The following is a 15,478-nucleotide window of genomic DNA, read 5'->3' on the forward strand; positions in this document are numbered from 1 at the left end:
ACTGGTATCTGACAGAAAGTGTCTTGTGGGCTTTCTTTTTTTTGTTTGGGTGGCTCGGCAGGGACCAACGTGGGTACTGCTCAGCCCAGCCGAGTGGTTGGGCTGGTGCAGGCTTGGCAGACCTGCCAGGCCAGCCACTCGGCCTGGGCTGGTGGTTTTTCAAAAAAAAAAAAACAGAAGTCTTCTCCTGTTTGTCTGGGTCGCGGTCTGGTTGGCCAGAGCTTGGCTCGGCTGGCCAGACCTGGCCACAAAAATTTTTGAAATAAACCAGAACATAAACATGCTCTAAAGGAGCATTTCAACTGTATTATTGTTACTTAGTATCATGACTATTATGGTCAATATTACTAAGATCTAGGTATTAATTTGGATATGTACAAGGTTGTTTTGGTGGATGTACGTATATTGCCTAGGTACACCAGATCTCCTTATTTATCTATTGACAGAGTTTTGACTGTTCTAGGCAAGTGTTACCATCAGACCTTATGGTAGCAATTTGGAAATTCAGGTATCACCAGCCCCAGTTACATTCCCTGAAGATGAAATGATCTTTTGACCATTGTGAGCACTATTTATGCTCAAATTTCTTGGTTAGAACCAGTGATGACCTCTAATAAATAATCATGACAATCCTAAATGCGTCAACAGCTGTATGTACCTCCAAACTTCTAAGACACAGTCACACACACACATAAATGGGTAAGATTTCAATGGGTCAAGTGCTATGTCACATGGGTGTGGGTGCGGGTGCGGGGATTCGGCACTTCCAAAAAACCCGGGTGCGGGGGTGCGGCAGGGGCAAAAATGTAAATATATATATATATAGAAGGGGGTCCGGGGGTTCCCCCGGCGCAGGTCGGGGTCCAGTTTTTTTTTGCTGGTGTGTTTGTTTGAAGACTTGTTACCCACGTTGTGCTTGTTGTGTACTTTGACACAACGGGACAAAATTGATGAACCGAAAGGATTGGCAATCTGATTGACCCACCCTGCTGCGTTCTGCAGACTGTCATGATTCAATCATATCTGAAACTCCCTGGTCTTCACGAAAAAAATATAAGCGAAAGGTTTGATGTGGTTTGTTGGAGAGAGAGTCTTCACGAGGCCTACGGCTCCACTGCCACGCCACTACCTAGGGTTCTTCAAATTTCATTTTATATATTGTTGCACACAGATGACAGCTAAAAGAAATTTATTGGATTTGACATGTGGAAAAGAGAGGTCTACACAAGGCTACGGCTAAAGCACCCATCTCGTCAGGAGAAAAGTGAATACTAATAGCCACCAAGGCTACCACCACCATTATCATTTATTATGGAGAGAGAAAATCCTAGACGAAGAAGGATCTGGATGGTTGAAGGATAAAGACTTCAAAAGGCTCTTGAATTTTGGTTTTAATTTTTGAGGAAGATGGATCATCATTTCCAAGTTAACAATGTGTTTTCCAACGCTGCAAATTAATTGTTTGGAGGCAGGAATAGCATGGGATGCCAACAAAGCTCGTTAGATGTTGTGGACACAAGTGCCCCTTTATAAAACAAGAGCAGCAGTTGTCATCAGATTTTTTTTTTAAAATTTCGCAGCCCATTTCATAGGGCAAATTTTTTTTTGAAAAAAAAAATCCCAAAAAAATGGACCGAAATGACCTTGGGTGCGGTCAACACACCCAGGATCGGGTTGACCGCACTCGGTGCCGCACCCGTCGACGCGGGTGCGGCACCCTGCTAGCCGAATCCCTGTGACATAGGTCAAGTGTATTAAAAAAACATAGTAAAATAAATAGATATGATTTGTTGAATCAAGGTAACCTTGGTGTATGCACTCATTTAACTGATGGGTTTGACATGTGCATCATTACTTGAATGTTCACATACTTGATTAATGTGTACTGCATGAAACCATGCATGTAACATGAACAACAACAAAAACAACAACAACGCCTTCATCCCAAAACAATTGGGGTCGGCGATATGAACCAAAAAAGAAAATCATTCTGGGTCTTTCACATGAATCCTTCTCCTCCAATCATTTTTATCCAATGTCATGTCCTCGGTGAGGTTCAAAGCATTCATATCCTTTCCTATCATCTCCATCCAAGTCTTCTTAGGCCTACCCCAACCTCTTTTAACTAATATATTTTCCCATTTCTCCATCCTTCTAACTGGAGCATCATTAGGCCTTCGCCGAATATGTCCAAACCATCGTAAACGATTCTCTCTCATCTTATTTTCAATGGATGCAATGCCTACCTTCTTACGTATCTCCTCGTTTTGAATATTATCTTTTATTGTATTTTCATACATCCATCTAAGCATACGCATCTCAGCTACACTCATTTTTTGAATATGATGTCTCTTGGCAGCCCAACATTCTGTACCATACAGTAAAGCGGGCCTAATTGTCGTCCTATAAAACTTTTCCTTCAACCGCAATGACATTCTACGATTGCACAACACTCCAGTTGCACTTTTTCATTTCATCCACCCAACCTTTATCCTATTATTTACATCTCCATCAATTTCTCCATACTTTTGAATGATAGATCCCAAATATTTGAAACAGTCATCCACTGATATTTCTTGCTCACCAAGCTTCACTATACTCCCATCACTACTTCGTTGCTTACTAAACCGACATTCCATATATTTTGTCTTACTCTTACTCAACTTAAAACCTCTTGCTTCTAATGTCTGTCTCCATAATTCTAACTTAGCATTAACCTCAGCTCTAGACTCACCAATCAAAATAATATCATCAGCAAACAACATACACCATGGCACATTTTCTTGAATTGATCTCGTAAGCTCATCCATCACTATAGCAAATAGGAAAGGGCTTAATGCAGATCCTTGATGTAAGCCAACCGTTATAGGAAAATTGGTTGTCACCCCTCCACAAGTGCGGACATTGGTTACTACTCCTTCGTACATATTTTTAATTATACTAATGTACTTGAGAGAAACACCTTTCTTCATCATTGTCCACTAGAGAACATCCCTAGGTACTCTATCGTATGCCTTCTCCAAATCAATAAAAACCATATGCAAATCTTTGTTCCTCTCTCTATATCTCTCAATAAGTTGTCTAAGAAGATGTATAGCTTTCATAGTTGATCTTCTAGGCATAAAACCAAATTGATTCTCCGATATCATGACAACCTTCCTCAACCTATACTCAATCACCTTCTCCCAAAGTTTCATAGTATGACTCATGAGTTTTATACCACGATAGTTTGTGCAATCTTGTATGTCACCCTTATTCTTATATAGAGGCACCAAAGTACTCTTCCTCCACTCATTAGGCATCTTATTTGTTTACCAAATCTTGTTAAAAAGATTTGTCAATCATTCTAAACCTTTCTTACCCAAGCATTTTCAAGCCTCGATAGGTATACCATCGGGGCCAACTGTCCTTCTTGATTTCATTTTCTTCAAAGCCTATGCAATTTTTTTCTTTTGAATCTTGCGCATGAAGACACGATTCATCTCATGAAAAGGAATGGAGAAGTCTCCAAGATCCTGAGCATGACTTCCATTAAATAACTTATCAAAATAATTTTTCCATCTCTCCTTAATCTCCTCATATTTGACTAAAACCCTTTGTGTTTCATCTTTGATACATCTAACCATATTCAGATCCCTCGATTTCCTATCTCTCATCTTTGCAAGCCTATAATTGAACATGTAAGTTGAAGCATGCATATGATATGAACCCATGAGTTGAAGCATGCATATGACAGAAATACTTGCATTAGTGGAATTATGCTATAGACATGAATATGTGTATTGATTTGGAAGCGTCTTCTTAACCTGCATACGTGTGCACTCATGCATATGCTTATGAATTTATTGTTTCATGTGCATCTCAAAAGTTTGCATATATGAATGTGCATTGAAAAGCATGTGAAAGGAATGCATAGTAGCATGTGATTGATGATTTTTGTATAAGAATGCATCGATGATCAAAATGAATTATCGTAGGTTGTGTGAGCCTTGGGCAGGTGTTGCTCTTTGTTTAGTTGATCTATGCATTACAAAAATCAAATGTGATATTATTGTTTTCATTGCATTGTTCCATGATGCCACAGGTTGTGGTCCCGTAAAGAGCTTGACATGTTGATTTGCAAGCTTACGTTATCAATTCTGCATGTTGAATTGCAAATTAAAAGAAATAAATTAATAATAAGATAAAAAAATTTAAAGAACAGTGTAATTTACGTTTCCTTGATGTCCCTTCTTTAGTGTGAGAATCTTGGATATTGCGATTTTAGAGAACTGTGAGGATACTAAAATTCCGTGTGCGTTGTTGTTGCCCCTGAACCCGATATTGAGATTCTTTTCCTGGCCACAATTTTAGGGAGAGTCCGCCACTTTGCCTGGGGGTGGTGTGTAGACACAGCTGTTGTTTTGGTATACCAAAAAAGTGGGGTCAATGGATGTTGATTTCCATGGTGTCCCCAACATTAGATGCTTATTTTTAATGTTCCGATAGATGTTGTTTCCTGATATCGGTCGAGGGCTAAGTTTGGAACCCAATAATAAAATACAACTTATATGCTAAGTTATCCTGGGAACCTAACTTAACCTTGGAGATTTTACCCGTTTTGAATATCCGCGGACAATGGTAATTAAAAAGAGGAACTCAAATGTGTGTGCATCCTAATAGGGACATGCATATGAAAGAGAACTTGATTTAAGATAATAAATTATTCGTGCATTGCACTGAAATCATGCATATTTCTGTTATGCATTAAATCATGCATATTTACTTGTTCCCTTAATTGTGATATATTGATGAATGCATGATGTTGCTCCTTAATGCATGTTAAATGTCTTTAATGCTTAAATTGTGATCCCTGTTGTTATTAAATGTTCCTTCATGATCAATAATTGTTCCCTATTGCATGATACTTGTCTTTATTGCATAATTGATGTTCCATATTGATAATAATTATTCCATCTTGTTTAGCAACTGATCCCTATTGCTTAAATGATTATTTAAATTATGAAGTTGTTATAACTGCATTCCTCTAAAATATTGCATGAATCTTATTTATGTTCTTTTTACTTGTTTAATTCATTAGAGGGATTAGTACGCAGGATTCTTTGAATTTTGACACCCTACTTGTGTTTTTCGCAGCCTCAGATGCCTAGTGGAGAGGACTTGCTTTTGAGAAGAGTCACGAGGGGACTACACGACTACAGGGCAGATTCTTGGGACGATGTAGCTCTTTCTTTTTGCTTTCTTTACTTTTAATACATATATCTCAGACTCTTTACATTTGAATAAAGACAGTTTGGTTTGATTTGGTTTGGTATGAAAGATGAATATAAGATCCCTTGTGGTGGTGGTTGTGTTTCAACTATAAGGCCCCGGGTCTCTAGGATTGTTTCCGCACTTGTTTTAAAAAAAAAATCTACACTTTTAAGGGTTATGAGTTGAGGTCGTTACAGAAGATGCCGAAGGAAGACACTGCGGCTCCCGTAGATGAAGATGCTCTTTTGAGTAAAGGTTGAAGTGCCTCTACTAATTGATTTAAGGACATGTTTTCAATAGATGGTTCACTTAATTTTTGTGAAGGTCCAACAAAGGTAACTTTCTTCTCATAAGGCTTTTTCAATTTTGGACAATATGTTTTTACATGTCCTAGTTCACGACAATAGTAACAAATGACTTTTTTTCTTTCAAACTCATTTCCTGGCTTCTCATTTGCCCTCCCATAGTGTGGAGGTTTGTAGGTACGAACATAGTTTTTCGGTCTAAATACGGCTAAGACCGAGTCATCATCACTTTTGGAGATTCTCTTTTTAAGCTTATTTTCCTCCATACTTAATTCTTCTATTGTATCTTCGATCGAAAGAACTTTCCCTCGATGAAGGAGAATGGATTTGGTAGATTCAAACTCCGATCTCAATCCATTAATAAATTGAAAAAAATGCTCCACATCTATTTCATTTTAACGGAGTTCTATATCTTCCGGGCAATGTCATTTTGGTTCAAGAAGAGCTAACTCTTCCCATAATTCGGACAAGCTATTATAGTATTTTCTAATGTTTTTGTCCCCTTGAACCATATTTCGTACTTTCTCTTATAAATTGCACACATGTGCAATATCTTTAAGAGTGTTTTCCCTTGAGATAATCTCATGCATTGTTTGCATGTTCAAATTTTGCAAGACTTGAACACTTTTTTATATTGACACTAATATGAGCCAAGATATAATCCTAGCATGTCCCATTTTCCATTCCTTCCACTTTTTTTCGTAAGTGGTAATAGCCTTATTTTTCTCTACTTTCGTAAGTGGTATTTCTATCTCGCCTTTTACTTTTGTAAGGATCAGTTTAGGTTCCAGATAGGTCTCATCCATTAAACCCCACAACTCCTTTCCCCATATAAGGTGTTTCATAATTGAAGTCCATGTTACATAGTTTGAATCATTGAGCTTAATGGGTTTAATGGTGACATTATCATTGTCATCCATTTTACAAGGTTTGAGAAAGAAAAAAAGAAATAAAGAATGGAGAAAGAGAAGAGAAGAAAGAGGAGATAACAAGTACTCAACCACCGATAAAAAGCACGTACACTCCACCAAATAAGCACCACCAATCTTTATACGATCACAATCTTACAAGTGCTTGAATAGGAATCGCAAAAGAGCTTCACCTCCTTATTCAAAATTTGGGTGGCACGTATCCCAATGTACCGAAAAACAAATTGATCTCCTAGCTCTGATACCATGTAAGAAGATGAACTTCTTCAATAATATTCGCTATATCACCAATAATGAATGCTCAAAGAGCTCCAATCACAATATAAAAAAGAACACTCACTAGAACCAAGGGTTCATACACAAATACCTAAAAAAGGGTATTCAACAACAAGAGGAAAAATAACCAATCTTATTGATGGTGATCCACACAAAAAATACATTAAAATAAGAGGGGGGCAATGCCCCATATTTATATACAATAAAGGAGCAAGAGGGGAGAGTCGTTGGGCTTCCCAACGGCTCTAAATAGAGTCTACTCTTTGTATTTTGACTCAATCAAACATTGACTAGTCAAAATACAAAAAGTAACTAAAAAAGTAAAAAAGAAAAAACCTATACTAACTAAACTAAAAGTTCCTAGTTAGCCTAGACTATGATACATTATTTAACAGATCAAACACCAACTAAAAGCTTTACTACTCCAAATCACTTGGGCACAAACTTTGATGTCGCATTGAAAAACATGAATGGTTTGAGTAAAAACATTTGTTATGGAAATGGAAATGTTCACTGGTAACCTCCTCAATCAGTGAGAAGATTGGTATGGAGAATTTCACTTGCAACCTTTTCAATCAGAGAAACAGACAAATTGCATTGACCCATCAAAGCCGTTTTCGCCAAATTTAGTATACCTAAAGAGAAGCTCCTTGGGGAATTCATACCCTGCTCAACACTTCCCAGCCCATGTTTAAAGAGATTTTTACTTTTTAAGATAAAGAAAAACTCATAATGGGAAAAGTATTACCAGGAAGGTGACAAGCTGTCACCTAATCGTGTACCTTTTAGAATTAATACAAAACCCTAATCCCTTTACTCGGATTTCATGTACTTGTTGCAAACCATTGAAAATTTGTTTCTATGGGCATTCCAATGAGCTGCCTTCGATCTAATGCACACTCCATCCTCGGATTCCTCTCCAGCCATGTCAATCACCATGCTTCAAACAACCACCATTTTCCAAAATCTAATACATTTTTCACCTTTGCCCTGATCTGTTTTTCAAGAATAAATGGTGGGATATTCTGTTCTTCCCTCACAAAATCATACATGTCAAGCTTAAGCATGTCAAACCTAGCCTATGAAAATAATTTCTTTAAGAAATAGACAACCAAAGCAAGTGAAAGATCCTCCCTCCTGTACATCACACACATACTTGCCAAAAGTCACCCCCTGCTCTTCGAATTCAACTGGATCAAAGGAATATTTGGATATTACGAAGCAAAAATCCTAGTCCCAGGAGAAGGACCCCGCCTCCACATGGCTTTGTTTAGAAAATGACTACCCCTTGGTTCCAACAAAACAATAAAGCTAATTTTACAGAAAATGACCCTCCCTGGCTAGGGCCAAATGATTCTACTCCCAGATTAACGTTTACCAATCTTTTCACTATGTCCAGCCACTCCTTTAGTTCAGAGTTCTGAAGATCAGAAGATTCCTTCTTAAATCAAAATGCCACACCTCTACGCTTTCAACAGTCTTTATCTAAAAGATAATGTGCATAAATTGGACAACTAATGGACAAAAATCCCAGCCCCAGCCAAGGGTGTGCAAGAAATTAGTATCTTTTCCATCTCCTATCTGCATCACCAAACTGTTAAAATACTGTGTATATATTCATACCAGACTAATATACATATATTTATAAATATATGTATATCAGGGTTATTTTTGTCATTTCATAAAATATGTTTTAGTACAGTTCATTACGGACTGAAAAGTGTTTTTTTATTTTCTTTCTTTTTTGTTTATTTTATGTAAAGTCAATATGACTGTTGGAGGACAGTCCAACAACTGTTCGACTGCCTCCCTTAAAGCATAGAGACTCGCCTCTTCATGTATTGCAATGCTTTTCTATAGCATTTGGTGAAGTATTAATACAATATATTTTTTGTCATGCTCTTGTGAGCTTTGTGCTTTTGTGATATTGTGGATTTCACATTTTTGTGTCTCTCTTTTATGAGATTGTTATCGGTCCATTGGAGACCATATTATATTAGTGCACTTGTGTAGCCCTTTGTTGGCATTGTATTTGTGCACTCTTGTTTCATTACACAAACTGTCTTGAAATTCATGCATATTATTTGTCTATCCTTTCATATATCACATCCTGCTTTCCAACCAAACTTCTCTCTCCAGTTCCATGGCAAACACTCAATCCATACTTCACTATAAATAAGCCTGACACAACATCTCTTCGTTATCCGAACTCACAATCACTTTATCAGAATGATTTATTCCTTCCCTCCAATTTCCTTTTGCCCTACTCTTCAACTAGAGTAGGAAGGTAAAACCTGATCAGTGCAAGACCCATGTCTTCCCTCCTGAACCCTATTGCCCTTACCAAGGAAACTTTATTTTCAAATGAAAACTCCCTTTTCAAAAGATTGTCTTGGGGTAATCGCTTCCCTCACCACAGGTTGAGCAAAGGCTCTTCACTTGGGCCTCCCTCTATCTTCAAACAGCTCCATGGTGGAGTTTCATCAACTCAAGTTTCTAGAAAGGCCCTACAGAAAGGTATGAAAATGTCAGTCCAACTCCAAGCGATCAGGTATTACACCCAAGTCATATGCATGTTTATTTTAGTTTTTAGATTAAGTAAATTAAGTTGCTGACTCATTTCGGCATTCAACCATGTCTGAATTTCAGTACTTGCATAACTTCAAGCAGCAAAAGCCACTTATTGCATGCAACAAAAGCTTTATGAGAACAAATGCCACATGAAAATTTTCTCAAACAAGAAATAGATGATGCAGAAGGAGCTCAATTGAAATTTTGGCCATGCAAGAAAAAAGTTACAAGGATCTTCATAAAAAAATATCACAGGATAAAGAAAAAAAATGTCAACTGAAATTAGCACATATGAATAAAAAACAAATTTGTGAATGCAATTACTCCTATAACTGAATGGAACATACAACACAGAACAAGAAGGAAGTCTGATTGCAGGTACTATTTAATACTACTTGCATTGGGATATTACAATTCCATAGAGTCCAATTCCACTTACTGATTTTACATTTGAATAATACATAAAAAGCGTGAAAACAAATCTGGCAAGAAAACTAAAGGCAAACATATCAAGAATAGAAATACAAAATGTCCCAATTGAAAGAAATGTACAAATTTAAACACATAAAGCATATGCACTAAAGCCATAGAAAATGGTTTACATTGTTCGAATCAGAGTTACAGGAAGCTTCTTAGACAGGTGGGGAGTGCGCTTCTTGGAAACTTGCTTTGGAAGCAACTCCTCGCTTCCGAAACTTGATGAGAATCTCGATTCTCCCATGCTTCTCCTATGTTTTCCACATGTTTCGTCCGTACTTCCCCACATGCTTCCTATATGATCTTCTTTTTATATTTTGCATGTGCTTTCACGCTTCTCACTCACTTCCCTTCTACTTTCTTTAAATTGGTAACCATCATTTTTCAGATTAGACAAAAATTTAATTTTTAGACTATAAAAACATGAAATGTAATAATAATCTTTTTTATTTTGGTTTTTATTCACTTCCTGTTTGTTTCCCATTTTCCTTCTCATTTGCTTCCCATATTGCTAACCATTTTGCTTTCAAATTGATTCCTCGTTTCTCCCTTCCACTTCCGTATCATTTCCTGCTTTCCTAGCCAAATGACCTTGGTCTGGACATTATAAAAAAATAATGCACTTCCTTGACAATGTACAAAAAATCTACAATTGTGGTAAAATAAGTATCTCTTTGTAGTTCGAGTTTAGTGATAAAATCACAGAAGTGTGCACATTTATGTTCCCATAAACCTAGTGTTTCTTTGAACTAGGAAATATCATAACCGGCAGATTAAAAAGGACTACTAAAAATAAGCCAAATGAAGATGGGTAGGAATAAAACACTAACAAGATACTCCCTTTCATTAGGTCTAAAAGTACTTGACGAAGTATGACCAAGGAGGAAACAAAAATGTAAGCAACCATTACCTCCATAAAGCTTTTGTATACAGCAAGATAAAGATGATGCACATCTTCATGTGCCTTATCCAAATTAAGCTCTTTGGCAATGATCTCCAGCCCATAGTGCTGCAATGAAATCACATCCATATCAACACACTAATTGCTAAATCTCAGAATGAGTACCATGACCAAGATAAATAGTCAACTGAAAAATGTGAAGATTCACAACCACATCAAACGTAAGGTTTTTTCTAATCATTTTCGAAACAAGCACCATTATTAGCTAAAATAGAATATTTTTTTGTGTAGTCACCTAAGAGTATCATAAAACAATAAACCAATAAGTCCACAAACATGTCCTGGTCTGAATAACTCCTGAAAGCATTACAAATTATTTCCCCATTTATATGATTTGCATAAATTTCTAAACTATTTTGGTAACCATGAAGACGATGTGTGCACCATGTGAACGAATTAAACATGGCAGTACAATAGTGAAAAATGCATAATGACTATCTAAACATATCAATGAAAAGGTTTTTTCAGAAAAAGTGCTTGTTAGGGTTGTCCTGTGAGTTGTTACCAATTGTTGCTTTCAGTGAACATTAATAAGCTCATTCTCTTTTTTCTTTTTTTTTAATTCTAACAATTCCTCATATACCATGGTGGTAGCTTGTGAACACCACCAAAAATATTTCATTTATAGAAGATATGAATAATCCCTTCAGTTTTGTAATTTTCCCTTTTTTCTTACTGGTGATATATCTATGGGGTAAGATGGCAAGATCAATTAAAGTGGAACTATCTTAACCAAAGGATCTCAAGTTTGAATACCATCAGGAGCATCACCATCTTGGCTATTGAAAAGGACAAATGCAGTGACATGTACCTGCAAACTTACTGATATAACCTGAGGAATGACAGCAACTAAAAGCACACCCACCCACCCCCACCACCACCACCACCCTTTTTTTTCTTTGAGTGAGTATCAACATCCACATGGTCATTTGGCAACTCCCCTTTTCATAAAGGCAGTGATGGAATGATAGAGTTCAGGATCAAATGGGCACCATAAAATGATCTGATGAAGAGGCAAAGTACTGGTATATTAAAACTGATACAACAGGTTTTTTAAAAGAAGTCTGACTGTCTACTTGTGTGCATGCATGAATATGTTTGAGATTGCAAATGGACAATTTCATGCATACAAAGAAAAGAATATTAAAATATATCAATACATATAAACAAATAACTTATACATTAATATCTAATTTTTGTATATATGACAATCCTCTGACTTACCTAGCACAAGCACCCAGAATATTAGCAACAAGAAAGTTATGCTAAGCATTTCAAAGCACCAATTCTATATGGTTGTCAAAGTAGGAGCAGCTTCTTTTTTAAACATGCAACAATACTTAATCTCCAGTTGCATTTTAAAAGTTTAGAGAGAGAAAGAGAGACCTTGTAGATAAGCCCTGCACTGCTAAGTTTAGTGGTAAATCCATGACCAAATACTTTATCAAAGCCCTTCTGATGATGGTCGTAACGATCGCGGCTAGGATCATAAACACCACCAACATCAAGCACAGCATCGAGTGTGTCCAGCAGCTGAAATACATGATCCGAGATCATTTATGTAAATATGATCTTGATAGATTTGAACTTCAAGAAAGACCATGAATTTGTCATATGACATACTATATGATATGCATATTTATATCATTTCATAGAAATGACATGCAATATTACAATGTGATTACAATTTTTTTATTAATGAACAAATGTATGAGAATATAAATCAAGAAAATTCATAATTGCTCAGTCTATTACTAGGTTCAATTTGCTCAGTCTGTTTAACAAGTCATAAATGCTACTTGTTTATAAGTTTAAATGTATAAAATCCAATTTTCTTTTCAATCAATTTTTTTAACTGTCTAATTACAAGAGTGATTTTGGGGGTACTGCCAAGCTTTTCAGCCAAAGCTGTGGAGAGAAACTTCTAATAGTAATTTTCCACTCTATACATATATACAAACAAATGCATATGCATACATATACAGAAAAGCACCCAAACATACATGTGTGTGTTGTAACAAAGAATGCGGAAATACAAATTACAAGAGAACTCTTAGAAGAGTTTAATAAAGAGCCAAGTAGCACAAGCACATAATGTGCACAAGACACAAACCCACTATGGGGCAAATGCCAAAAGGCAAAGAAAATGTTATTAATGAGTAAAAAATAGAGAGAACAAAAGCTTCTTTACATGAGGGAGAGACTCTCTATTTATAAGAAAAAAAGGAGCTCATTGAGGGGGGCCATTGGGGCTCCCATTATAGTCGTTGGGGAGCCCCAACGACTATAAGTGTGGGGCCCCCAATGGTCCCATTACATTTAAATGTAAACAAAGAAAAATAAAAAAGAATACAAAAAAAAATAAGAGAGAGAAAATCTTAAGAAAAATAAGATGTACAGTAAAATGACCAAAATGCTCCTATCAGATATTTTGATATAAATGCATGAAGCAGAATATATATATATAACACCCCTCCTCAAACTTTACGGGAAGAAAACCGAAAGTTTGCTAAGGAGAAACAAAAACCGAAGAGTTGGAAGCGCCTTGGTGAAGAAGCAGTCAACTGATATTCTAATGTAATATAAGGTAATGTAATAGTTCGCTTAAGGTATTCATCTCGAACACAGTGACAGTCAATTTCAATAAGCTTGGTGCGCTCATGAAAAGTATGGTTGCTTGCAATGTAGATCGCACTCTTGTTGTCACAACACATCTTCGAGGGAGTTGAGATGAGAATCCCCATATCACAGAGAAGACTTCTAAGCCATACAATTTCTATGATTGTAGTTATGGCACGATATTCAGCTTTTGTGGATGACAAGAAAACTTTTTGCTACTTCTTGCACCTCCAAGAAATAAGTGAATCCCCTAAGAAAATGCAAAATCCAGTAATTGAGATTTGATCATTGGGATTACCTCCCCAATCTACAGCAGTATAAGCAGTTAAGTCAAAAGATTAAGAAGAGGATAAGAAAAGCACTTTCGAGATGGTGTTCTTGATGTAGCGCATAATTCTCATGACAGCGGCCATATGAATTATAATAGGAGCATGCTGAAACTGACTTGTTGCATGAACCGTATGAGCAATGTCCGATCGGGTGATGGATAAGTAATAGATCCAATTAATTGAGGATAAAGAGTAGAATCATCAAGTAGAACACTATCCTCAAGTCTTAATTCAACATTTATAACTTTGGGAATGTCTACTTTCTTTTCATCTGAAATCCCCAACTTAGTGCAGATTTCTGCGGCTAGCTTCATTTGGGATAGAATGTATCCACGAGATGAAATAGCCACCTCAATACCTAAAAATATCTCAGAAAACCCAAATCAGACATATTAAAAGTTTTCTTTAATATAGACCTAATGTCATTTACTCCCTTTTTGTCACTTCCCATGATGATCATATCATCAAGATAAAGAAAAAGAATTATAATAGAATCACCTATTTTCTTAACAAATAGAGCAGTTTCAGTATAGCAAGATCAAAAGAAGTCGTTATTGGGTCTTGGACCCAACTTGTGCATGTACAGGACCCAACCTGATCCATGTACTGAACCGGGTCAAGATCCAGTTACTATGTAATGTAATTTAAGATGTTGCTAGAGGGTATTTTCGTACCCTAAAATTATGTACTCAATATATTATTAATACAATGATAGACGCAGATTGAGACTCTGACGTCTTTTCTTCCTGCAGCCTCTTCTTCCATTATTTCGTTCCTTCTTTTCCTATACAGTTGAACGTGAGGACTCCTTTTTCTAATATGGTATCAGAGCAGCGTGACTTCTGGGTGTGAAGAGTTGTCTCGGCTTCATTCTGTCAACCTGAAAAGTCGACTTTCTCTCCTCGTCGACAGGTTATTCTTCTTTTTCTTTTTCTGTCAAGTTATTCTTCTTCTTCTACTCCTTCCATCGCAGATCTGAAACATATTCAGTCTGCACTTAGTGGATTCTGTTTCTAACTGTCTTCCCTTTTTACGCAAAAGTCAAAGCCGAGTTCTATCCTCTCACGTGATCTGCCTAGTCATGTGAACCTGGTCCTTCTCCCCTTGTTTTCTTTTCTAACTCTTCACATGATTTGCTTAGGCACGTGAATCTGATTCCCTTTCTCTTGTATCACGCAAAAGTCGAGCTTCCCTTTCCATTCCTTTTATTCTTTATACCTGTTGGTCATCTATCCTTTCTCGTTTCTTCTGTCTGCACGAGCTCTCTATTATTTGCCTCACATATCTGAATATTATTTCATATCTACTGTGTGTCTTACACAATTCTGAAATAGTATATACGATCATCTATTTCATTTTCTATTTGAATATTATCTCATTCCCTGTCAAGCTTTTATTCTTTGTCATAACTTTCTTTCATATCTCTGTGCCGATTTCTGTCATAATTTACTTTCCTCTCAAATGGATTCCCCTCATCAGCAGTCAGGCCTCTCCTCTAACTTTCTCGGTCAACTAGTCTCTGAAAAACTGAATAATTCCAACTTCTTAACCTGGAAAAGACAGATTGTTCTGTTTATAAGGAGCCAGGACCTCTCTGGCCATCTGGATGGATCGGTCCCACCCCCTCCAGAGTTCACTTCGCAGGAAAAGACGGACGATAAAGGGGCGCAATCTATTGTTCTTCTCAAGAATCCAGAATATGTTACTTGGATGAAAAGGGATCAATCGTTAGTGGCATACATCACTTCAACTCTCTCA

General features: G+C 36.7%; 1 protein-coding gene across 1 annotated transcript in view; it reads right to left on the reverse strand.

Moving 5' to 3' along the window:
- Positions 1–15,478, reverse strand: part of LOC149843937 (uncharacterized) — a 36,896-nt gene that overhangs the window by 9,630 nt on the left and 11,788 nt on the right. The window contains exons 2-3 of the mRNA XM_090000177.1: positions 12,159–12,305; positions 10,722–10,820 (exon numbers count right to left, since the gene is read on the reverse strand). Coding sequence (XP_089856303.1) covers positions 10,722–10,820; positions 12,159–12,305 — 246 coding nt within the window. The remainder of the gene's footprint in view (positions 1–10,721; positions 10,821–12,158; positions 12,306–15,478) is intronic.

Source organism: Nuphar pumila, chromosome 3, assembly GCF_984573655.1.
Source record: "Nuphar pumila chromosome 3, dmNupPumi1.hap1.1, whole genome shotgun sequence".
Taxonomy (NCBI): domain Eukaryota; kingdom Viridiplantae; phylum Streptophyta; class Magnoliopsida; order Nymphaeales; family Nymphaeaceae; genus Nuphar; species Nuphar pumila.